This window comes from Chrysochloris asiatica, unplaced genomic scaffold (assembly GCF_000296735.1).
Source record: "Chrysochloris asiatica unplaced genomic scaffold, ChrAsi1.0 scaffold00013, whole genome shotgun sequence".
NCBI classification, from domain to species: domain Eukaryota; kingdom Metazoa; phylum Chordata; class Mammalia; order Afrosoricida; family Chrysochloridae; genus Chrysochloris; species Chrysochloris asiatica.
In genome coordinates, this window is record NW_006408531.1 from 32,729,488 (window position 1) to 32,757,101 (window position 27,614).

The 27,614-nt window shown below is 36.4% G+C and overlaps 1 protein-coding gene across 3 annotated transcripts in view; it reads right to left on the reverse strand.

Annotated features, from left to right (window-relative positions):
- NKAIN2 (Na+/K+ transporting ATPase interacting 2) overlaps positions 1–27,614 on the reverse strand; it is a 1,602,249-nt gene that overhangs the window by 757,699 nt on the left and 816,936 nt on the right. For all 3 annotated transcript variants that reach the window (XM_006834694.1, XM_006834695.1, XM_006834693.1), the window contains one exon: positions 13,557–13,637. In XM_006834694.1, coding sequence (XP_006834757.1) covers positions 13,557–13,637 — 81 coding nt within the window. The remainder of the gene's footprint in view (positions 1–13,556; positions 13,638–27,614) is intronic.

Genomic DNA, 27,614 nt, shown 5'->3' on the forward strand with positions numbered 1-27,614 from the left:
AACCTTGAGGACATTATGTTGAGTGAAATTAGTCAGTCACAAAAGGAGAAATACTGCATAGGACTATTATTGTAAAAGACTAAGAAAAAGAACCCACACTAAAAGGAAGGGGGAAATTTTTATATATATACATATATACATATATGTTTGCTGTTCCCCAGGATGTATGGCATGAGAGAAGAGGAGGGATGGGAAGATAGAGCACGTGGAAGGGAATAGACACAGGATAGCATGGGTGCGGGGGTGGGGGTGGGGAGGGAAGGGCCGGGAGTCAATACACAAGAAGTGAGAAGGGAATGGAAGAACAAGGCTGATGGGAGACAGTTAGGCAGGTTCTCATAGGCTAAGTGGGGCAAAGGTAAATGATGATGTATGTACAACCTTGGAACAACAGGGCTCCAGGATACAGGGATTGAGGCATGGTTTGAAGGGGTAAAAGAGGGGAATAATATTAAGATGCTTGGCTGTCTTTAGAATCTTGGTTTCCCTTACGTACCATTGTAAAATAGACACTAGACTGGGGGAGAAAGGAATAGCCAGAAACATCACTATAGAAAGCTTGTAAGTTCATCTTCAACCTATAACTGATTGGAATATGGTAAAGGGGCTAGAAAGAGGCTTCCTGTGGAGCCTTTACATTGCACAAGACCATTGGTGGAATCCAGAACCCCACCCAGAACTGACTGAGTTAGGAACTTTCCACTGGAAAGGATGGGTAGACCAGCCTGAGTGGCTAGAAGAACAGATGATACTTCGTGAAAGAAAGACTGGCAAGAAAAATCCGAAAAAATAAACAGCAGTCTGATTGATTACTACAAGAACAAATAAGCTGTTTACACATGAGCCATCAAGGCACATGGTCGGGACCCCTCAGAGCAAACTCCCTTCCAAGACTGAGACTCAAGGGGAATACATGAGCAGGCATGCGGTCTGGCTGGTGACCATGCTGGTCACCGATAAGGGAAAGAGGGGGAGAAAACAGCAATGAAGTTACGAGATAAGCCTGACCACATTCAATAGACCCCTGTGAACCCGGGTGGAGACCTGGATGGCCAGCAGTATGGCAAAACCCAGGGACTCCTGGGCCCAGAGGCAGTGACATGGCCACAGAGGACTAGAGCAGAGAGTTAATCTTCCAGTTGATATGAAGTGAGGGGAGATGCACAAGAACACCCATACTTGCAGATAGTACCCACTTGACTTGCCTTCGATGGCTGGATAATCAGAACTTGACTAGAAGAAGAAAGAAGAAGGGGAAAAAAAAGAGTAACCTGCTACAATTTGATGAACTTTACCTATACTTATGGATGCAGTACAAAAAAGGGAACAAATCTTTATAGCGAGGATCACTCCCACTACTTTGTACACAGGGTTGACAGAGATGGGCAACTTAGACATTGGCTACCCAAAATGGGGGGCCTATAAAGGCAAGAAGTGACTGGCTTACAAGCTTTCAAGAGGGATCCTAGTTCCAGACAGAACGGGGGAAAGTAGAATCACCACTGAATGATTTCCAGTCTGTTGGGACCGGCTGGCAAAAGGAAATGGGGTAAGACTCTTGTGGTACAACAATGAACAATTGCCATCAGGACTGAGTGTGAGGGTAGGAAATATAGAGGTAGATGTTTTTTGACAAAAGGAGATGAGTGATTGATTTTGCAGCCCAGGAGCAGAGGTCCCTGGGACCATCAAGTGAGAAGAGTGGAGAGCATGACCCTACCCAGAGAGGCAATGACGCCAGGGATGGTGACAGAGACAATGACGTGGACAGATGGAGTGGCTGGGGACACTGGACTCAGGGAATGAGAGGGACTGTGTGCTGACAGCCGGGGGAGTTGGGGGGGGGGGCAGGCAGTCAAGAAATCAAACGACATATTGCATTAGGCAAATCAGCTGCACAAGACCTTTTTAAAGTGTGAAGAGCAAACATGTCAGCTTGAGGACTGAGGTGTGCCTGACCCAAGGCATGGTATTTTCAATAACCTCTTATGCATGTGAAAGCTGGACAGTGACGAAGGAAGACCATAGAAGAATTGATGCTTTTGAGTTATGGTGTTCAAAGGATCCACTTTTCCTGTAATTTGCTGCTTTTAACACAAAGTTGGTTTGAACCGCAAGGTCAACAGCTCAAGCTCACTAGCTGCTCCTGGGAAATCCTATACAATGTTGATGTAGCTCGAAACCGACTTAATAACATTTAACAGCAAGAACAGATAAACATAACTTGACATTTGATACACACAAGGCCAACTAGTGATTTAGCTTATAAAGTGTCCTGTGAGAATATATCATTCTAAGCCATATCTTTTCATTAAGAGTAGTTTGTATAAACTTCTCTGAAAGGAATTGCATAAAAAGGTCCTGGATAGAGTGGCAGAAAATGTGAAACTGGAAGAAATAATTCTCAAACTGGTCCATCTTCAGGAATAAAGAAACAAAGGGTCCAGGAAATTGATAATTGAGATTGTTAGGTGATGTAGTTAGTGACAGGAGCTCATTCACCTGGGGTATAAGCAGGATAAATTAGGGGAGGGGACGGGAACCTGTTGGAAAAGTAGAAACTTTAAAATAAGAATGTAACCCTCAAAAGGAAATAGGCAACTTCTGGGAACATTGTTCACCCCATAGTACTTAGTCATTGAAGAACCAGGTGAGGGAGTTTCAAGCTAGGAGATAAGAAAACTTACAAAACAGCTGTGTGGCCCAAGTCTGCCTTTCTTGTCTTCTGAGTTTGGCACCTGATTTTGCAAAATCAAATAATAAAGCCTCACTCTCGCTAAAATGAGTACAGATTGGATTTCTTGAGCGTTTGTCAGTAAACTTTCATGATAACTCATCCATGACCTCATACAGGAAAAAAGAAGGTCAACAACAGTTCACCCTCTGGAGATCTGTTGGAAGAAGCTCCTTGTCTGGGGTTTATACCAATCTATCAGTTACCAAGGGGAACTGAGGCAGTATCGGGGTATCTACGATGTTTCTTACAGAACTAAACTCATAATTAAAATAAATAAATAAGACCAAGATTATTGGTCAGAAAGTGACTGGAAACTTAACACTATGGCTCTAGACCACCTTTCAGGTCAGGAGCAGAATTCACTCTCATGGAACAATTTTCAGCCAAGAAGTAGATAGGTGTGTATGGTGACACCAAAGTCCTGGTTTGGCGCTGCGGATTAATGCACTGGACTGCAAAGTCAGTTTGAACCACAAGATTGGTGTGGCAGTTAATCTGAGATGGCTGTGAGAACTCTGAGACCAGAGAAGGTCATTTCTTTTGATCTCTCTTGGGTCCAGAACCCAAGGCAGAACTGTACTGATTACACTCATACCCTGTAGATGAAAGGATAGATGCCCTTTGGAAGACTGTTGTTTTTTTTATCTCTTTGTTCATTACTCACCCTTTCTGCTTACACATGCAACAAATGTTAATTAAAAAAAAAAAAAAATATTATGATCTGTTGAAAACAAATAAATGGACTGCTCTACAGTACCTCAAGGCTGCTTAACTGAGAGGAGCTAAGAACCCCTCAACCACTCTCTTGAATGTGTGAATTTCTTTCCGAGTGTCTGCAGGATGGACCCTTACAGTGGGCAGTTCAAGCTCACCAGTCACTGAAGAAACTTTATACAGTGTCACTATGGGCCAGAACAGACTCCACAGCAGTTACCAACAACACTAGTAAGGTATGCTCATCCTGGAATGGTCAGCCATTTAAAACAAAAAGGGCAACCTTTACATAAGAACAAAGGAAAGAGATCTAAGGGAAACAGGAACCACAGGGAGGAAGTGGGATCCTTGTTGCAGGGAGGGAATTGCAACCATTGAGATGAAACAAATGTATGATTTGTTGAGTGTAAAACTGATGATCTTGTCTGTAAACTTTATTCACAATAAAAAGTTTTTTGTTTTTTTAAATAGCATAATTATTTACATTTACTTTGTCAAATGAGCTTTTTATAGTGCCAATCAATTGACGGCCAAAATCATTTTATTTTCTCTCAGTTTTTGAGTATGTATTTTATCCCCCTTTTTTCATTCTTCTTATGGCTTCATATTTAGTAATTCTATAGTTGTCAGGGAAAATTATAGAGTTTATGTTTTACTTGCATTTTAGCTTGTCTGTTTTTGTAATGTTTTGTAAATGGAATCGTCACTTTGTGCCCCTATAGAGAGATTTTGATCTTATGCAATTCGCAAGAGAGTAGAATCATTCTGAAAATAAAATGCTTACAACAGGAAAATGATCTAAACCTGGAAATTTTACAGCCCTTATAAATCACATTTACAATGCCTTTTCTTCCCCCACCTTTCTAAAGGAAAACCATAAAGCTGCTACAACTTAAGCTGCTAATAAACAATGAACTTAGTCACAGACCACAGAACCTATCTTTCCAGGGTTAGAAGAAAACTTTTTATCATCATTTCATAGCAATTAATATTTTATGGCATTTCTCACTGTACATTCACATGCTTTATTATCTCTACTAGATAATATTCTGCTGTTTATTTTTTTTCTTTCAAAACTTTGCTTCTGGTTTTATATTTCTTGAGGGATCACTTAGAAAAGAAATATCCAGCTGTACTAATTATTTCATTATTTGGGAATATGAAACTCAGTTATCTATTTTTTTTTTCTTAATTGAGAAGAAAGGAAGCAAAAAGACAAGAAAAATTGGACTCATTATACAGCACACTATGATGCCGCAGTTAACACACTATATAAATGCACTAAAAAGTAAGTAGTGGGGGGGTCTGGATGTAAAAATGCTTCATGGATTTCTTTTAGTGCCCATAAAATCCAAGTGCAAAAGCTCGAGTCCATCCATTCTGCAGGTTGCCTGGTGAATCATGTGGATGGAGCGGACTGCCAAGAGGATCACAGCCCTTCAATGTCCCTATCTAGCTACGGATCTTTTCAGGAAAAATTGCAGAGTGTGACAAATTGTGTGATATTGGTTCCTCTCTCAGGACTAATTGAGAGCACCAAAGTCATTCTCCTTGTGATTCAAATAAAAGATTTGAGGATCTGTCACTAGAAATTTTGCTGCCAGAGTGGAAAAGGAATAAAGTGTCCCTATGGTATCAGCGTAACTACCTTGCTACAAAATGCCTAATTCTTACACTGTGAAAAAGAAAATATTTCTTGAAATGTCGCCTAATTACTTCAGTGGTGTATACTATACTACCTGTAAGTGTGAAAGCCCTGGAGTTTAGCAATTACCATTAGAGTCATTCCTCTAGTAGGTTACATGCAGTAAAAAAGGGGAAGAAAATTTAAACTAATTGTGTTCTATAAATGATTGTTTATTAGTGAGTAACCCTTTTCTTTTTCTCTTTTTTTTTTTTAACCCTTCTAAACTGCTGTTCTGATTGCAGCAAGCTGTGCACACATTGTGCTTTATTAAAATTAGAAATATACTATTTAATATGGAGGATAGGACTTACCACTTAAACTGCTCTGTTGGAATTTAAACAACCAAATATTTCAAAATTCCTTCATGCAATTCTCAATCAGGGAAGAGAATTAAATATTCTCATTTTCTTTATATTGCTTTGTGTCTAATACTATAGTATTTATTGAACATTGCTCCCTGGTTACCTATACTGCACTGGACTATTATCCAAAGGTTCAACTGCATTTTTAATGTAAATTTTAAGCACAGGGCTGAATAAAATAGGTCTTTCATCATATGAAAAGCATGGACAATACTCACTCATTTACTCTCTCTGGGAAAATAACCCTGGATGCCAGAAGCAGAAAAAATTGATTTATTTCACTATTTAATCCCTTGAGTTGTATTTTATATCATTCTCCACATTTCATCAAAGCATCAGTTGTCCCTGACTGAATCCACAGGCTGAGAGAAAACACGCTGCCCTCTAAAGTTAATTTGGCTCCTGCCAATCACCATCTTGTTTTCCAATGAATTCCAGGGTCATGTTAAGGTGATGGTCATAGTGTCAGGGGTATGCTTTTGATAAAAGGCTGGAGTGGACATAGTTCTCAGCTAAGTCCTGAAACTATTCAAGGATCTATGGACCTACTTGATAGTATATGATTCTCATCTGAATCAATGATTCCAGAAGGTTTTCCAGTAATTAGTGGTTTTGAAACTTTAAAAATATTTCTATATTTGAAGTCATAGTACTCTTTTTACTTTTTTCCCTTACTTTTTATTGTGAATTGAGTAAAGGTGTGCAGAGAAGATCATCAGTTTTACATTCAGCAAATCATACACTCTGGTTTTTTTTTTTGCAATTTGAAAAAGATAATGATTACAATCCTCTCCATGCAACAACGGTCATCCTTCCTCCCTGTGGTTCTTACTTCTATTCCACCCTTCTCAACTTTGTCCTAAGGAAATGCTGCCCTTTTGATCTTGACTGATTGGCCATTCCATGGTGAGCATACCTTACTAATGTGTGGTTCTCCATATACACCTCTCTACTGCTTGGCTGAAAATTAGGCCATGAGGATGAATGTCTTTCTAGACCCAATGGGTGGCCAAGGGTCATAGTATTGAGTCCCTCCATCTCTCTGATCAGTAAACCTGAATAATAAGTATTTTTGAAACACAATGTACAAAATAATATTTTTATACATTGGCAGTCAAAATAGCAATTTACGGGCATCTTTGCATAATTAGCAAAAATTCATTATTATAAGAATATTCTATATAAATTTCATAGAGCATGTGTCATTTCATCATCTTGGGGTCAATCCATAATGATTTATGGAGGCTACATAAAAATAACCCTTTTTCCTCTTTTATTCATTTGTTTCAAAATTAATGTTTGCCTTTTTCCCCCTTCTTCTCTGTATAAGAAATGAATAAAGAAAGTTGGATTCTTGTGGTATGATGACAAATCCTTTTGGACATGTTAAATTTAAGGTGACAATGGAATTGACATGACACCAGCAAGAAGTTGGAGATGTGAGCATTTAATTTAGCAACAAGGTCAGGATGGAAGATGGAAATCTGGTAGACATATGTGTAGGGATGATAGTGAAAATTATGATAGCAAATGGCATGTTCAAGTGAAAGACAGAAAAGCAGAAGGGTTTTCAGAGAAGCGACTTTGCTTTAGGGGTATAAAAAAGTGAAAACAAATAAAACCAAGAAAAGACAAGTAAGGCAGTAGGAAAACCAGTTAAATTCAATATATTATCATCGAAACCAAGAGAAGAGAGTCTTTGCCAGTTTGATAAATTAAACTTAATAGGTTAATTTTTTACATTTGGGAAATAATTATATTACATTTAAGTCACAATGTGTTGTAGAATATTTTACTCTATATCCTAAAGTAAAATTGATTTTGATGAATAGGAAATCTTTTTTTTTTTTTTAGTTAGCTTAGTAAGAATTAACTGAAGCTTTCTTCTTTTTGTTGTTAAGTGCCATCGAGTGGGTGCCAACTCATGAGACCTTATGCACAGCAGAAGGAAACACTGCCTGATCCTGGGCCAACCTCACTACTGTTGCCACGCTTGAGCCCATTGATACTGCCACTTGGCCAATCCATCTTACTGGGGGTCTTCCACTTTTTCTCTGACCCTCCACCTTACCAAACATGATATCCTTCTCCTCTATATAACTTACTATAAGCAAAAAATGAATGAATCCTATCTATTGTTCTTTGCATATTTGATAAATTTAGTCTTAAATTAATTATATAAGGTATTCCCTGGGTATTAGTAATTACAGACAGAGTTGTAGTACTTCTCAAATAACAGTATTAATTGAAATAAGCATTATTATTGCAAGTTGGCATCCATGCCACCTTTTGACATAGCATATCACAAAAGCAAATTTTGATACAAGTAATAATGTCATTAGGCAAAAAATATCCAAATATAGTATGCCGCTTTAAATAGTATGTTGTTGATTAAGTGCTGTGGAGTCAGTTCCGACTCACAGGAACCCTATGAAGGGTTTCTAAGGAGTAGCTAGTGAGTTTGAACCATCAACCTAGTGGTTCAAACTGACTTTGCAGTCCAATACTTTATCTCACAGTATCATACCACGACTCCTTGAATGTTACAGAAGAACTAAAAACTATGAATGTCAAAATACTGTATTAGTTCACTTAGCACTAGTGTCTGGTTTTAAGAATGTAGTCCTTACTGCTTTCAGTTCTGACAGGTTTTATCTTTTTTCCTGTCTCTTACATTTTCAAGATTGCAATTGTATCCCAATGGAGTCCTGGTGTGGTGCTTTGGGCTAATGCATTAGACTGCAAAGTTGTTTGAACTGCAAGGTCAGTGGTTCAAGCTTACCAGTTGCTCCTTGGAAACCCTATACAGGGTCAATATAGGTTGGAATCGACTCAAGAGCACTTAACAACAACAAAACTTATTAGGTCACTTTCTTACATGTTTTAGTTTTTAAGTTATACATTTTTAAAATGAAAATGTATATCTAGATCTCAAAAGCAAGTATCAAAAATATTAAAATGAGACAGCTTTTCCAAAGTTGCTTTTAAATGAATTCATTCAGAAACATTCATATCACTAAGCATAATGTACTTTGGACATGTTATCAAGATGGTCGAGTCCCTGAAACAGGGCATCCTACTTGATAAAGTAGGTCAGTGACAAAGAGGAAGACCCAACAAGATGAAGTGACACAATGGCTGCAACAGTGGGTCCGAATATGACAATTGTGAGGATGGTTCAGGACCAGGCAGGATTCTGTTCTGTTGGACATGGGGTTGTTGAGTTAGAAGCAACTGGATGGTATTTAACAGCAACAACAATGTATAATTTACAGTGTTAGGATGTTTTACTAGATAGATTTTTGGTTATATAATGAAACTTGAAGTGCATGCACTTGCATACCTACTCTCAAACAGTTAACTAAAAACCAAGTGAACTATTTTAAGTGTATAACTCCTCAGTTACTCCTTCATGGGCTACAGGTTTATTGTTTTATTTAAAAAAAAAAATAGAAACCACAAGCACTTAGGGTGCATTCTCAAAATAAACTTTCTTAAAAATATGAGACATTGACATCTCAAAACAGTCACATAAAGTATTAAATTATAATTTCAGTCTATGAGAAATTTACAGTTGTATCACTTTCAAATGAAAAAAAACTGCAGATGCTATGTGATCACCAATTTTTGCCAACAAGGATCATTATGCAGATTTCATTTTTCTCAGATGATGAACACCTACCAGTTGAAACCCAAAGGTTTAAACCCCCCAGCCTCTTCTCAGAAGAAAGATGTGACAATCCACTTCTTTAAAGATTTATAGACTTGGAAACCCTGTGGGGCAATTCTGTTTTTTCTTCTACGAAATCAGAATTGTCTGGCTAACAATGAGTTTTCTACTTAAGTGAAACATTCTCTAAAGAATTAATCCAAAAGACTATGCCAGATTTATTATGTAGGCATAATTAATAGTCTGCAGTGTTGGGAGACACTTTGGATTTACCAAATGAATAGATTAACTAGATATCTACTAAAAAATCAATCCAAGAAATAATTCTATAGGCTGTTTTGGGATATTTATCTACAGTACCAATATCTAAGCCACTAAAATAAACAATGTGGAAATAATATATATTTATTTGATGCTATCATCCTATGCAAGGAGCTCTGGTAGCATAAAGGTTACAAATTGGGCTGCTAACCTCAAGGTCAGCAGTTTGAAACTACCAGCTGTTCCATATGAGAAAAATGAGGTTTTCTGGTTCCATAAAGATTTATAGCCTTGAAAACCTTATACAGGGTCTCTATGAGTCGGAACCGACTCCATAGCACATAATGCAAAGTCCTGGTATGGAACTGTAGGATAAGCAATGGACTACAAACCATAGAGTTGACAATTCAAACCTACCAGCAACTCCTCAAAAATACTATACAGGGTTGTATGAGTTGGAATCAACTTACTGGCACTTAACAACCATAAAAACAGTCATACTATGCATTGTTTGATGTATTTTGCTAATGTAACAGAAAATTTTTGAAAAGCAATTTTTCTAGTTGGTTGGCTTAATTTCTTCCTAAATCTAAGAGCAATAATAATTAAATTAGATTAATTGAAATTGTAATAATAATATTGGACTTCCAAATTGAGTACAAAAGAAAACTGATGTTCAAACAGGTTAATCCTATATATCATATTCTTGTAATTAAGCCATTTCATTACTGACTATACATATTTGGTTGGTTAATGATGCTAAACTCCTTTGTAGTTTCTCCACATAAGGTAGACAGTTTAATAAAGTGGTAAGATACTATGGAAAATGCCAAAACAAAGTTCAAAACTAAAAACAATTATTAATGTTTCTTGGTCCAAGCAGTATCACTTTTTGCCCATATTCATTATGAAGCAATTGTTGTTGTTATGTGCCTTACAGTCGGTTCCGACCCATAGCGACCCTGTACAGGGTTTCCGAGGGTGTAAATCTTTACGGGAGTAGAAAGCCTCATCTTTCTCCAGCGGAACAGCTGGTAGTTTCGAACTGCTGACCTTGTGGTTCGCAGCCCGATTCGTAACCACTACGCTACCAGAGCAATAGCTTATTTTAAAATATAATATGGGAATAAAGAAATCACTGTTACATAGAAACATCGTGGAATTTCCTCCCTGATTCTGTTTTCCATGGTTCACCCTCAGCGACAAGCACACTGATCCATTCATATGGTAGGCACACTCGAAGTATTTTAAGCTTTCTCTGCGATGAGAAAAGCAATAGTTTATATTCTATAATTTTTATCAGCAGTATCAGGAATCCAACTTTTTTAATTTTCACACATTTGTACACTTTTCAATCACCAATACTTCGTTCTGGCACTTAGAATGTGAGGCAGTTGCAGCAGCTAAAGAATTAAATGCTATAAATGCCCACTCAAAAACCACTGTTGTCTGATTCCAACTCATAGCTACTCTACCGTGAGTAGCACTGACTCATAGGGTTCCCAAGGTTGTAAGTCTTTACAGAAGCAGACACCATGTCTGTCTCCCACAAAGCAGCTGGTTGGTTCAAACCACTGACATTTTGTTTAGCAGCTGAGCACTTTAACGAGGGTTCCTTGGTATAAATACCCTTTTCTTAAATCCTTTGAGTAGAAAAGGGAGGAAAAGCCCAGTCACATAACTTTGCCCTTTATAGTTTTTCCTTTAGATTATTTGTTAAAAGGAAATTATTAAATTTTCATGTGCTCTGCAGAGGCTTGTCTTGGTTTATGAAACAAAAATAAAAGGAAATGTTATTAACTGCTTCATTGCCAAAGGATAGTCATTACCTATCTATGTGTTTGGAGAAATTCTTAGCCCTTTGATTCCCAACTCTTGTATGCAATAATGTTTTAGGATTTGACCTCAATGTGATTCTATACGATAAGCATTTAACTACAAACCACAAGGTTAGCAGTTCGAGTCCACCAGCCACTCCTCCGAAGAAACATGAGATTTTCTGCTCCCACAAACATGTATAGTCTTGGAAAAGCTAAACTGAGTCACTATGAGTCAGAGCGGACTTGACTGCACTTAACAATGATAACAAATGGTTCTTAAAACATTATAGTGTAACTCAAAGGAATAAGAAATTCTATGCAAAGGTCTTGAGACCACAGGTCTTATTCTGTTCTTGCAGTCATCGTGAAAAACAGCAAGTTTGGCTATCGAATATTTATAGCTTGTCTCAAATCTCTCACAGTTTTTAAAGTATTAAACCAACTCTCTGATTGAATAGATTGTTTAACTCAGCCAACATGCCTGCATTCATGCTGTACAAAAAATGTTAGGTTTTCTTTCTTTTTTTTTTTCTTTTTGAAAATATCTAATTCATTCTACTGTGGAAATTCTCTGAACTAAGTGGATTGTAGACCAACAGAGATGTATAAACTGGGTCAGGAATTCAAGTCCTTGGGAGGCCAGGTATGATTATTTTATCCCTGGATGGAAGTGGATATGAGTTTTAAGCACCAATCTTGCCTATGTCCCTCTGAGAGCTGCCTAAACAATCTCTTTTCATTGGTCACGGCATCTTCCTGTAAAGATTGCCTGTCACTAGGAGTGAAGAAAGGACAATACCCTGCAAGAATCACAGGAATGCCATCCACCAGGGCTGATCCAGAAGAAGGTCACAGTGAGGATTTGTGCAAAATCTCATCAAAAAACCACAGGTCTTAGAAGCCTTGGATCTATTCCACACCATAATGTCACCCTCTTCTTTTATCTGACATCTTCTGACATTAAACAAAAACAAATCAAGACCATTTCCCCTTGATATAAGGCAACATCTCCCAGTTAAATAATAAATGAACATCACAGAAAATGTTCAGATTTCTCTGTGAACTTCCTGTATGCTGGATTGTAAATGTGTATGACGACTCCCTGCAACTCTACTCCCCACCAAACAATATAGCTCTGCAAAGCTTGAACTTGGGGGTTTTATTTTAGCTCCTCAAGCCTTTTTAAGCAAATGGCAGTCTCTGAGTTTAAAAAAATATCAACATCTTTGCAGGGTTCTTCTTCTCTAATAGGAGATAGCTAAAAGCATTTTATAATTGCTGTCACTTAAAGTTAGTATGAAAAAGTGTACGTCTGCAACCCCTTCATGTTTCTCAAGTCAAAATTACTATCACTTAGAATGGATTACCTGATCTGACTTATTTGCTGTTAACTGTATTGCAATAAAACAGAGATGCTGATTTAGAGCTCTAAAAGTTACATTATTTCAACAGTAAAGGCATTAATGTGAAAAAATATAATCACAAAAAGAAAAACAATTCATTCACACAGTTTAGAACAAATAAACTGAAAAAGAATAGTGAGTATTCAAAGACTTTCCTAGATTCTTTTCAGTAAAATATGTATTTTTAACTTCTTTAATAAATTATATCCTTCTAGGAAACGGACACCTGATGTGGTGCTGTAGGATCAGCAATGGACTACAAGCCACATAGTCAGCAGTTCAAAGCTACCAGCTGCCCCTTGAAAACCCAATAAAGTGTCACTGTGCATAAGAACCGACTTGCCAGCACTTAACAACAACAACAGCAACGATGTTGTTCAACTAAATAGTACACTGCTATTTGGGAGTCGTGGTGTGATACCACAGGATATGTACTGGAATGTCACCAGCTACTCCTTGGAAGCCCCACATAGGGCGGCTATGAGTTGGATCCTATTCGGTGGCAATTAACAACAAACAACATCTAGGTATAAATCAGGAAAATGTCTAGCTGTATAGTAAGCAAACTAAGTGATTTCAAAATTCCTCTGTCAGATTTCATCTCTGAAAAAATCCCTATTCTTCTTAAAAATTGTTGAATTGGTCTAAATTTTAAAAGCACACTGCATGATCATTATAATGCTCAACATTTCACACCAGGTTTGCTTGTAAAAATAAAAGCTTGTTTTTGTGACACACCACACATATCTTTGATGGTAGAACACAGGTATACATCAGGACACCTTTCATTTTGCCATCATGCGAATTGCCCCTAAGTGACAAGATACTAGTGAGACTCTACATTAGGAAGAGGTTTGATAACACACTGTTTGATGACTTAGGCAAATCAGATGGTAAATTACCTTTGAGAGGTCCCCAGCCTCCAAATAGAAGCAGATAACAAACACATTCCATGTAACCCAGAGGACGAGCCAGACAGCATACTGTAGAGAAGCAAGAGAGAAATAACACATAATTAATTTTCAATCAGCTGAGTTTAAACTTTGGAACACCCAAATCACATGATTAGTGAGAGATATTATATATTGTTTCTTTCTAAGAAACAGGATTAAATGCACATTTTTTCTCCTTTTTTCTGACTTCAATGAATCATCGTGTAGCATACAGCTCAAACTTGTTTTAAAATAACTTTAAGGATTTTAGATGAAAGAAATAGGCTGCTGTTTGGTTTAAATGTCAAATGGTTATTTTCTAGATATATTTGAAACAACAAAAAAAGAATATAAAGAATGGATGCATATCAAATATAACAGGCATATCAAAGAAATCTCATCAAAAACAGAATTCCTATATTCCTTTAGCAAAACCACCCTAAGGTAGGTTGATATACAAAATTTTCTCCAAGTAACATAGGATCATCTCCATCTCAGCCCTCATGCCTCTGTCCGACCTAATCAGCCCCTAAATGGAATTTCTCTCTTTGGTGCTGCCTTTTCATTTCTTTGCTCACCTTATTTTATCCTCGCATGATCTCCCATTACAGAGGACATCTAGTTATTATCTCTAATTTCATTCTGTTGTCTGTTCAGTGCACCCTTTACATTGATGACAAATTATCTTTCCAAGACATAGATCTGGTCATTCAGTCAACTACAATTTAATAAGCACTTGGAAGGCAACATGCTAGGAGACATTGAGGATACAAAGGACAATGAGAACTGTCTCTGGATGTCAAGTAATGGAGATAGGTAAGCAAAGAGATGATTATTATATAGAAATTATGGATATGTATGGTCTGAGTGCAACATTCTCATTGCCAATCCTGGGAAAAGTGGTCCAGAAGAGGTGAAACAAGGTGTCTTGAAAGATTCAAACAGCTATTTGGAGAGGCTGTGGTGGGAGGGCATAATAAAGGAAGGAAACAGTATATTCAAATAATAATTCAAAGGGAAAACCAGGCTTCTGTGTCATTGCCCTACAAAATAAACACCAATGACTTTTATCCCTTGTGTATAGTTGTGTGCTATTGAGTTGGTTTCAACTGATAGCAACTCTGTACAGTTCCCAAAGAACTGCTGGTGGGTTTTTACTGCTGACCTTGTGGTTAGCAGTCAGTCCAGTGCTTATCCTACAGAGCCACACCAGGATTTCATCCCTTATATGGCACATTCCACTTTATTTTATGATTCAAGGGGATCACTGATCTGTTACGTGTTATTTTTTCATCAATATATTTCAGTTTACCTCTCTAGTTATTCTATATTTCAGACACATTCCATGTAAATGGAATACCATGTAATACTGTGGGTTAATGTGCCAAACTGCAAAGCTGTTTGAACTGCAAGGTCGGTGGTTCAAGTGCACCAGCTGCTCCTCAGAAACCCTGTATAGGGTCGCTATGGGTCAGAATCGACTCGATGGCACTTAACAACAACAACAACCACCTCTCTGCACAGTTCAGATTTTACCTCCTGAGTGCTACTTAAACAGAATTGGCTGAGTCCTACTAAGTGTTCTAGTAAAACTTCGTTCTCCTTCATTTAATCCCATATTTCTTCAAACATATATATAGCTCATTTAAATATTTACTATTTTTACTCATATTTTTATTCTTTTAAGTTCCTAGCTTAGTACTTCATGTAAAGCAGGTATTCAGAAGCTATTTATTTATCACCAGTTCGGCAGTTCATACTCGCCAGTCACTCCTATATGAGTCGGATTAACTTGACAGCACTTAAGAACAACAGACTACTGAGTAGCAATGTGGAGAAAATTTCATATAGCTTGGACATTGCTAAAAGCTGTTGCTAGGCACTATGGGGTCAGTTCTGACTCATAGTACCACAGGTACAACAGAACGAAACACTGCCTTGTCATGTGACAACCTCACAACCATTACGACGCCACTAATAGTTATCTGCTTATTTATGTGTATATGGCAATGAAATAAATTATATATACTTACATTGATTTTACAAATCAAGCTGAAAAATTTTATGTTTTTGTAATAAAAACAATAATTTTCTTATTAAATAAGTCATGAAATCACATGCAAGTGGCAGATGAAGTATAAGAACTTGGGACCTAAAGTCCTGCTCTGTTCCCTTGGAACTCTGTGACTATTCAAATCATTTAGTTTCACTGCTCTTTAGTTCCCTCAACTGAAAACTATGTATAATAAAAGCACCCTGGTGCTGCAGGTGAATGCCCTGGACTGCAAAGTCGGTTTGAACCATGATGTCAGTGGTTCAAGCTCACCAGTTGCTACTAGGAAATAGGGTTGTTTTGGGAAGGAATCAGCTCAACAGTACTTAACAACAACAGCAACAACTCAGGGTGTGGCATAATAAAAGCAGCCTGGGGACAAAGCTCTGTGGGATAAAGCACTGGACCTTAATGTTGGTTTGAACCACAAGGCCCATGGTGCAAACTCACTGGCGACTCCTTGAAAACCCTATATATGGTCACCATGAGTCAGAACTGACTTGATGGCACTTAGCAACAACAACTCCCATAATTTATAGGATGAATGAAGACTAGAATATTTTTTAAATATCCAAATTTGTGCTCTTATTATATGTTGAAATTTCATTTAAATGATTATGCTACATCTTAAGTGCACCTTGTCTACGTAATACAATAATGATTCCAAAATTTGTATCTCCCTCAACATAGTAAAAGTATATATACTTTTGACTTGTACTTATGCAAAAGATTCTTCTACCTAATTGAATTTGTAATCTAGATTTGTCTTTTTAATACACCATATTTTTTATAGGTCAAGTTTATATATAGATTTTATGCCATTATTGATAGATGGGTAGAATTTTACAAAACATATGTCTTACTTTATTTGGTTTTCTTCAAACAGTAATTTTCTATTTCTGATTTAGTATATGACATAATTATAGAGCTTTATATATTTCAGTTACTTTTCCACAGTATTTCAGAATAATGATATTGTTCTTCTTTATTATAAAGGAGTATCCAGAAGAATGTGTCCAGAAAGAGCATAAGAAATGTTTCTTCCATAATTGTGTATTCGCTTGTATTATTTTCATTTTATTAGTTACCTCAGTACAAATCAGTTAGTCCATATTGCTCTCTAGTTCATTAAAGATTTACAAAAGAGAATGATCATGGCTAGAGATAAAGCTCCTTCAATACACACAGAAGCCCACACTAATGCTCCAGATTGCAAGCACTGGGTTTATCTCACTAACCAAAAGCAGGGGTTGTCTAATATAATCATTTAACCTCCCTCTACTTCTCTCTTTATTCTCTGCTTTTCTAACTTTTTTTATTATTCTTTTTCACACTTGATTTTCTCATTTTAGCACCTGACATTTATCTAGGTTCTGGTGTGGCACTGCAGGATAAATACCAAACCGAAAAGTTGCTTTGAGCCACAAGGTTGGTGATTCAAACTCACTAGGTGAGAAGGGGAAACCCTATTCAGGGCTTCTGAGTCAGAACTGACTCAAGGACCCTTAATAAAAACAACAACAAAGTGGATTTTTGAAGCTTGGTGGCTCCATACAATAAGTATTGGACGGTGAACCACAAGGTCCGTGGTTCGTGTCTCCCAGCTGCTCTGTGGGAGAAAGATGAGGCTTTCTGCTCCAGTAAAGATTTGAAGCCTCAGAAATGCTATACAGGGTCATTATGAGTCAGAACCAACTTGACTGTAATTAACCACAGCAACAACAACAACAGCAACAAGTGGATTTTTTTCTAGTTGCCTAAATACAGATGAACAGTTTTCATTTCATCGTTATTTGACCTCTGAGGAATTTTTGTCAGTAAACCCTATTGTTCGTGTTTTAAAATTTTTCATCATAATAATTTAAGAGTATAAAAATCTGTACTAACTTTTTCTGTGTTGCTATTGCTAGTTGTAGTTATATAACTGACAATTGCTCAGTTTGAGAATAATTGAAAATGATGACCTATCTAGGTGAGATAGCCTAACAGGATAAACAAAGTATCAAACTTACCAGATATCACCTAACTTGTAATTTTCTGCTTTAAAACTATTATTGCTTTAGCATCATAATTTTAGCCTCATCATTTCTTGTAAGAAAAAAAAAATCGATTTTATGTGTGGGTAGAAACTTTGGGATATTATTTGTGATAATAGACAAATCTCGAGGTTAGTGAAATTTACTTCTAAATGTTGATTTCCAAAGCATCAAATGAAACTTGAGTCTCAAGCTAAACAATTAACACTTTCAACTGAAAAATATAATTGAACCATCAACCTTTTCCTATTGTATAGATGACTCTAATATTGAAATCAAATTAGATATAAAATTAACATCAGCCAAAACATTAAAAATAAAAGTTATAGTCTAGATCATGAGACACTAGGCCATATGTCATGGTTGTATTATAAAAAGAAATGTAGGAGCTCAAACTAAAAGGCTAATAAATAGTTTTTGGAAAATAAAAAGACATACCTGTTATTATGTCAACATTTTGCAACCTCATACTCTTACAATAAAGCTAAGATTAGAGACCTATATATTTTTTAAAGGATGAAGTATTTTAATTTATTCAAACCTTTGAAAAGAATATAGCAAGCTTCCACATAGCCATCACTGAGTTGGAAAGATGTTAATATTTATCTTTCTTGTTGATATTTTAAACAAAGTATTACCAACACACTAGAATATACCACTATCCCTTCCATTTCCCTCCTTACTTTCCATTTCCCAATAATAGTTACTATTATCATAAAATTGGAGTGTATTCTTCATATAACATCTTTTATACTAACAACTGTTGTGGTGGTGGTAGTTAAGTGCCATCAAGTTGGTTCCAACTCACAGAGATCTTGTATAGAGTTTCTGAGGAGAGGATTTGAACCACTGGCCTTGTGGTTCAAACTAACCTTATAAGTCCAGTACATTATCCTTCAGCTGAAGTCAAGTTAACTTTGACTCATGGGGACACCTGTAAACTAGAAGGAAACTCAACCTAGTTGTATATCATCCCACGGTCCATTGCAGATCAGATTGTTGTGATTCATAAGGTTTACTTTAGATTATTTTGGGGGGGTGGGGGTGGGGAAGTAGATAACCAGTCTTTCTTCTTAGTCCACATTGAAAGCTCTTCTGAAATATGTTCAGTATCATTAAAACATACAAGCTTCCACTGGCAGATGATGGTGGCTGGTGGCTGTACATGAGGGAAGTCATTAAGAATCTGTGCCTCCCATAAGAATGCTACCAGTGAAACACCAATGCCTTCTTACTACTAATAGATATGTGTTTATGAAGAGAATGGATATTGTTATAAGGCGGTTTTTGTATTTCAAATCAATAATATTCTATGGTGCAAACCTTTTTCAAATTGATTTTTTATTCAGCTTTATATTTTAGGAACTCACAGTACTAAATTAACTTTCTTAATTGTGTGGTGTTTTCATTTATATGAATAAACACAGTGTGCTGGTGTGAAGCTGCAGGTTAATGCGGTGGATTATAAAAGTTGGTTTGAATCACAAGGTTGGAAGTTCAAGCTCACTAGCTGTTCCTCAGAAACTCTATACAGGGTAACTATGAGTCAAAACCAACTCGAAGGCATTTAACAATAACAACAACTTACAGCAGTTTATGGTTTTCTGCGATTAGGGGCAGTATTGAAATAAGTACACTTAAACATTCTGTGTGAAAGTACAAACATGTTTCTAAGGGAGATGCTATATATGTCATAAAGAAGAATATGTGACTTCAAATTTTCTGTTGTAGTTGTTGTTTGGTGACACTGAATTGGTTCCAAGTCATAGCCAAGAATACCTCTTGTTCCTGTATCAGTCTCACAGGAATTGATATGCCTGTGTCTCTTATTATAACCACTATGCCACTCCATCCTGCTAAAGGCCATTCTCTTCTCTTTGACCCTCTGCTTGATCAATGATGATGAACTTCCTCAGGTTTTGTCATCTCTGATGAGACAAAGTCTTACCATCCTCGCTCATAAAGAGCATTCTGACTATAGGTCTTCCAAGATAGAGTTGTTTGTTCTTCTAGCAGCCCATGACATATTCAGTATTCTTCATCAACATAATAATTCCAAGGCAGAAATTCTTCATTGGTCTTTATTCAATGTACAGTTTTTACATACATGTAAAATTATTGAAAATACCATGACTTGGTCAGGCATTTCTTAGTACTCAAAGTGACATGTTTGCTATAGCAGAAATCCCAATGAAATACATCATTTGACTTCCTGACTACTGCCTCCATTGGCATTCATTGTGGATCCAAGTAAAATGAAATCCTTGACAATTCCAAATGTTTGCCATCTATAACCATGAGGTTTACTGGACCAATCATGGGAATTTTTGTTTTCAGTATGTTGAGGAGTGATCCATACTTAAGGTTATGTTATTGTTCTTCATCAGTAAGTGCTTCAAGTTCTCTTCACTTTCAGCAAGCAAAGTTGTGTTATCTGCCTATAACATGTTTTTAATGGAGCTACCTTCAGTTCTGATGCTGTATTCTACTTCATATACTCTAGCTACCTGGATTATTTGCTCAGCATTAAGGCTGTATAAAATTTTGAAAAAGTAAAACTCTGATACATTATTTTTCTGATTTTAAACCACATACTTTCCCCTTGTTCTTATTGAACAATTGACTCAATCTATGTACAGCTTCCCCATGAGCAAAAAAAAAAATGTTTTGGAATGCCCAGCCTTTGCAATATTAGCAACAATATATTATAATTTACACAGTTGAATGCCTTTTCATAGTCAATAAACGTTGCAATAAAATGTTTGCAAAGGCAAGCATCTTTCTGTGTTTCCGTATCCTCTTTGGAACTAGGTTTGCCTTTCTGGCAGTTCCCAGTTGATGTACTATTGCAACCATTTGTGAATTATGTTTATCAAAATTGTACTTGCATGAGATAATAATATTAATTATGGATCTCTTCCAATTGGATGGCCACATGTCTGTCTTCCCAGTTTATTGGCATAGAAAATTGAATGCTTCGAGTGGTGCATCAACTGGTTGAAACATTGCAATTGGTATTGCATCAATTCCTGGAGTCCTTTGTACTACCATTAGCTTTTGATATATGGGCAAAATATTGAGTGAAGTAGAAATCATCAGACGAAGAGGGAAGGCCAGCTCCCACTGTCATCCACCTTGAGCACAGACCCTGTTCTCCAGAAGTTTGAAGCCACGTAGTTGGGAACCATGTCAATGTGAGGCAGGGCCTGGCTGCACCACTTTGGTTTGCTGCTTCACTGCCTGGATTCAGGCAGAATCAGCTGTAGATGTACAGAATCTGTATAGGTACCACGCCAGCATTTAATCAGTCACCCTTCTCCCAGCTGCTCTGTGGTTTTAACAGACACTGAAACCAGCTCTATCAAAGATAACACCAAGGTCAACAGAAACTCCATCTGGGACCAGGAACTCTGCTCTTGCATACCTCTTACACCCACCTTGTGAGCTCCTTAACTTGCAGGAGCACCCAGAATTTTCTCCTCTCTCGGTCCAACAGATGGACTATTTGTTTTTGTTTTGGGGTTTGTCCTGTTGTTTCTTTGTTTTTGCTTGTTTGTTCTTTCTCTTCCGCCTTCTCTTTCCATTCCCTTGGGTTTTGTCTTCTATAACTTTGCTCTTGTTTTTCATTTTTTTCTTCTGTTTCTCATTTTCCTTCTTTTCTATCCTCCCTTTGATCTTTATTACTCGTCACTCTCTCTTTTCATTTTTCCTCTCCCTATTTTTTTCTCAGGGTTAATTTTTTTTTTTCTTCCTTCTGTTTTCTCCGTTATTTTTCATTTCTATAGCTCCATTTCCCTGTCTGTATTTTCTATATAGTAAACATATTCTTTTTTTCTGGTTGCTGACTTTTTAAGTTTATTTTTTCTCTTTTCATTGTTGGTTCCTTATTTGTTTATTTGGTTTTGTTTTCTTGTGTGTGTTGTGAGAGGGATTTTCTGTTTCCCACTCATCAGGAGACAGCAGCCATTCCCATAAAGACAGGTCATAACTGTACTCTCTCCAGTTCCACCCATTTGGAAAGAGCTAATACCAGCTTCTATGCCATCTGATCAATGATAGATAACAACCAACGCTAGCCAAACCTACCTTAAACTGAGGCACATGAACAGTGAATGAAAACAGTGTGCACGTTTCCATTCTCTACCTACACCCACGCAGGAGATAGTTGGTGAGAAATTAGAACATATCAGCACACAATCATTAATTAAATACAAATATGATAACCTTACAATGACCAGGAGACAACAGACAATTTCACTCACAAGAAGAAACAAGAGATAATGACTCAAATGACCAAGATGCAGAGCCAGAAAATATGTATTAGGAAGAAAATGTAATGAAACTAACTGGAAAATAATTCAAAAGACTGATACTTAGGTATCTTATAAGGCTTGACAGAAAGATTGAGGAAAGTAAGGAAAAAACAGAAAAAAAAACTTCAGAATAACTCAGGAAAACACTATATGAACAAGCAGATAAAACAAATGCAAATATCAAAACAATACAAAATCTGCAATTCGAAATCCAGAAGATTAATACAAAGATCTCAGAAATGGACAATACATTGAAAAGACAAAAGAGTATATTCAAAGCAATGGAAACCCATATTAGTGAGCCTAAGATAAATTTCTCAATACTTGTATGCCAGAAGAAGAATCAGAAAAAAGAATGAAAATATCCAAAGTAAGCCTAAGAGATATACGGAACAACATGAAGAGGAACAACTTACATGTGCGTGGAATTTCAGAATAAGAAGAAACAATAAAAGAGAAAATTGTTGCAGAGTTGTTGGAAGAAAACTCCCCTAACATCATGAAAGACAAGAAAATAAGCATACAAGAAGCTGAACAAACCCCAAACAGGTTAGATTCCAAAAGAAAATCTCCAAGGCATATCATAATCAAATTGTCTAAACCAAAGACAACGGAAGAATCCTGAGAGCAGCTCCGGAAATATGAAAAGTTAGCTATAATGGAGAACCAATAAGAGCAAGCTCTGAGTTCTCAGCAGAAACCATGCAGATGACATATACAAAACTCTGAGAGAGAGAAAAAAAATTGCCAATCAAGAATCAGACCCAGCAAAACTGTCCCTCAAATACAATGGTGAAATTAAAACAAATCCTGATAAGCAGAAATTAAAGAAATTTGTAACAACCAGATCAACTTTGCAAAAAATTATTGAGTGTTCTGTGGACTGAGAACAAACAAAAGCAGACAACAATCTAAGATTACCATACATGCCAACACCACCCAGAATTCAACACAGATATAAGTTTTTAAAGTAAAAGAAACCTTCAAGACTGAAATAGGGAACCAGAGATATAAATTTATAATGAAGTCAACTACAAAGCAAAAAAAGGGAATAGTATAGATACAGAACTTCCAAATGGCTAGGAAGTCAAGTGGGTTTCATGACCAAACAGACTGTTTTAAATCGGGAAAAAAAATTAATTAATTACAGCCTAACCACAAAGAAAATTAGTACAACTGCAAAACAAAATAAAAAAAGAGGAAAACCAGAAAAATTTAATAAACATTAACACTACAGAAATGAAGAAACTGAAAATAAAACCCACAAAAAAATTAACTAAGTGCAGAAAATTATGTGGAACAGTGAAACCATCAGTGACACACACACACGCAAAGCATAGCAAAATGATAGCAATCAATTTATACCTATTTATAATTAAACTGAATGGTTAAATGCACCAGTCAAGAGACAGAGAGAACTGAATGGATAAGAAACTAGGATCCTTCAATATTCTGTCTACAACAGACACATCAAAAAAATAAAGACAGTCTTAAATGCCCATCAACAGAAGAATGGTTAAACAAACTTTGGTATACACACTGCAAAATACCTCACAACATGGATTAACCTGGAGATATTATGCTGAGTGAAATTAGTGAATCACAAAAGGACAAATATTGTATGAGACCAATGTAAAGAGTTAAGAAACGGTTTTGTTAATAAAAGAAACAATGATGGTTATGGAGTGAGGTGGATACAAAAATTATTTATGGGCTAGAGGGTAGATGTATATTAACATGAGTGACAAGGCAGGCAATTTATAACAAGAGGGAAATTAGCAGAGGAAAGATGAAGGTAGTGAGAGACACAAGGAGGAATGCAAAGGTAAAGTGCATAGAGGTAAATATTGTTAATTGCTGGTTTATGGAGGGGATTACAATAATAGTAATGGAACAAAGTATATGATTCACTGAATATGAAACTGCTGATCTGCTCTGTAAACCTTCACTCAATTTACAATAAAAAGGTTTTTTTTGTGTGTGTGTGTTTTTTAAATTAAAACAAAAAATGTATTGCATTGGACAAATCTGTGGTATCAGACCTCTTTAAAATGTTCAAGAACAAAGATATCAGTTTGAGGACTAAGGTGTGCCTGCCCCAATCTGTGGTATTATGAATCAGCTCACATGTATGTGAAAGTTGAACAATAAATAAGGAAGATTGTAGAAAATCTTCTTTAGAGTTATGGTGTTGGAGAAGAGTATTGAAAGTACTATGGACTGCGAGAACAAACAAATCAGTGTTGGAAGAAGTATTGACAGAATGCTCCTTAGAAGCCAAGATGGCAATACTTTGTCTCTCATATTTCAGACATGTTTTCAGGAGAGATCCATTCCTAGATAAGAACATCATGCCTGATAAAGTGCAGAGTCAATGAAATAAAAAAGAGATGACTTCAACAAGATGGATTGGCAAAGTGACAACAGCAGTGTACTCAAGCGTAACAGTAGTTATGAAGATGGCACACAGGGATGCTATAAATCAGAGCTGACTTGACTCAATCTAAAGACAAAACCAGTTTTCCTCATTTATTATGTCCTGGATATCATTCTACAACTTGTCTGGTCTTCAGTCATTAGTGTCTAATGTAGCAAATCTTTTCTTAAGATCATCTCTATCTAACCAGCTAACTATTAGGTTGGTGATTCAAACCCATCAGCTGCTCCTTGGGAACCCTATACAGGGTTACCATGAGTCAGAACCAACTCAACAGCATATGCAAGGTCATAATTTACTTCCATTGACTCTTGTCTAACAGTTTGTCAAATTAGCTACATATTACCCATTAACTGCTTCTTCAAATGTTGGCAGAATTGTCCTATAAAATCATTATTGCTAATGAGCTCTTTCTTTTGGCAAAAATTTTATTGCTGCTTCAATTTCTTTATAACCACAGGGTTATTTATTCCTGATTAATTTTGTTTCATTTAAAATTTCTACAATTTTTCCAATGTTAGTATTTTTTAATGTGCTGCAGCATTCTCATCACTTCCTTATCTATTGCTATGATAAACAAATAAGCTAAATGTTACACAAAGAGCAGTTTATTCCTAATACTAGATCACATAATGTGCAATGACAGTCTGTCTTATGCTGTAAATCATTTCCTAATTCACAGATGGGGGCTGTGGTGGTTATGCGATAGAATTATCATCTTCCTTACGTGATGATCCATGTTCAATTTTCACCTAAAGGAACTCAGGAGTATTCACAACCCTTTTAACAGTGGTAGTTTCTATGTTGTAAAGGAGCTCTGGTAGCGTAGTGGTTACGAATCGGGCTGCGAACCTTAAGGTCAGCGGTTCGAAACTACCAGCCGCTCCGCGGGAGAAAGATGAGGCTTTCTACTCCCGTAAAGATTTATACCCTCGGAAACCCTATACATGGTCGCTATGGGTCGGAACCGACTCGATGGCACATAACAACAACAACAACAGTTTCTATGTTATCATGATGCTGAACAGATTTCATTGGAGTTTCCAGATTAAAGTGGGCTAGGTAGATAGGTCTGGATACATAGTTCTATAAATCAATCAAAATCCTATGGCTCACAATGGCCTGATCTACAACCCATCCTGTGGATGGTGCAGGACCTAGAAGCACTTCATTCTATTATGCGTAAGGTTGTCTTGTGTCAAGGTCAACTGGATGGCATCTAACTGAATAACAATTCATAAATCTTCTTAAATCCCCCAAATTATTCTATTCTTCATAAATCAAAAAAATAGAAAGAAGTTCCATTTTGTTTGATTCAAAAATTAATAGGTAAACTCAGCCTAAAGACACCTGTATATGAGGAGTTTTTTTTATTTCTACTCATGTAAAACATTTTCTTCTAAGATATTTAAAACTCTATAGCTGAGGATTTGAGATTTCTATAAAAATGATTTTTGATATGAAATAATAAGAGGATATCACGTTTGGTAAGGTAGAGGGTTGGAGAAAAGAGGAAGACCATCAGTGAGATGGATTGGCACAGTAGCAGCATCAATGGGTTCAAACATAGCAACAATTGAGAGGTTGGCGCAGGATCAGGCAGTGTTTTGTTTTGTTGTGCATAGGGTCACTATGAGTTGGTACCATCCCGATGGCACATAACAGCAACAACAAAAAGACACCATGTTGTAGACTAACAATCTAATTGAAGTATGTGACTAAATCGCAGATTTGAAGTTCAGTAACACATAAGAAAGAACTCATGAGAAAATACTAAAGTATATGTTAGTTTAAAAGCAGAGAAAAGTGGAATGTAAGAAACATATTTTAAATATGGTGTTTGTGCATTACTTCTATCAAATTATTTTCACTTTTTCCTAAATCTATATAAGCTTTACTCATGTAATCCAATACACTGATAAGTTTTGCTGTTTGAAACATGTCATGATGGATGGTTGTTTTTTGGTTGGTGGTTATGTAGCTAAGAGTCAGTTATGACTCAGAGTAACCCTATATAGGGCTTCCAAGGCTGTAAATCTTTATGGGAGCAGGAAGTCTCATCTTTCTCCTGGGCAACAACTGGTAGGTTCGAACTGCTGACCTTGAGATTAGCAGTCCAAATCGTAACCCATACTCTATCAGAGCATGCATATGCCTCAATTAATGGTCTTATGGTTAAACAATATTATAGTGATTTTATATATGTATATTTGTTTGTTCAACAGGGTTTTATGAGATAAAAGTATAGTATATACATCTGAAAATGTTCAATGATGAAAGAATATTCACAAACTATTGAAAAGGTAAGATTTATTTTATTGTCATGTAATCACCATTCACGCATGCTTAAAAAAATTACATCAAAAAGAAACATTCACTGTTTCCAGTCAGACAACGCAATTTACAAATATCTTTGGTTTTCAAAATCACAATGTAGCAACTCATCCAGAAAGAGTGATTTCCCCTATTTTTTTAAGGTTCATCAACTTTCTTTAGTAGTTAAAGAAAGTGTCAATTCATTTTTTAAACTGAAGATGATGCAAATTTAGAGATTTTTAAACAGCATGTTTTCTACTGTCTTTGGTCTATCACGTCAATGTTCTCCACCTTCACCTTTCCACTATGGAGTAAGCTGAATCTAAGAAAATTGGAACCTGTCAAAAATGAAATTGAACAAATAAAGATCAATATTGTAGGCATTAATGAGCTGAAATACACAGGTATCGACCATTTGGAATTGGATAATCATATGGCTTACTCTGCCAAGAAAGACAAATTCAAGAAGCATGGTGTCATGTTCATTGTAAAAAAGTCCTATCTTGAAATACAATGCTGTCTATGATAGGATAATAACCATATGCCTTTGAAGAAGCCCAGTTAATACTGTCATTCAAATTTATGCACTAACCACTAAAGCCAATGGTGAAGAAATTAAAGAATTCTGTCAACTTGTTTAATCTGAACTTGATTAAATGTGCAGTCAAGATGCTTTGATAATTACTAGTGATGGGAATGTGAAAGTTGGAAACAAAGAAGGATCAGTAGTTTAATAAATATGGTCTTGATGACAGTAATGATGATGCATAGCACAAGATAGAGTTCTGCAAGACAAACAACTTCTTCATTGCAGATACCTTTTTCAACAAAATAAATTGCTACTATTCACATGGACTTTACCAGATTAAATAT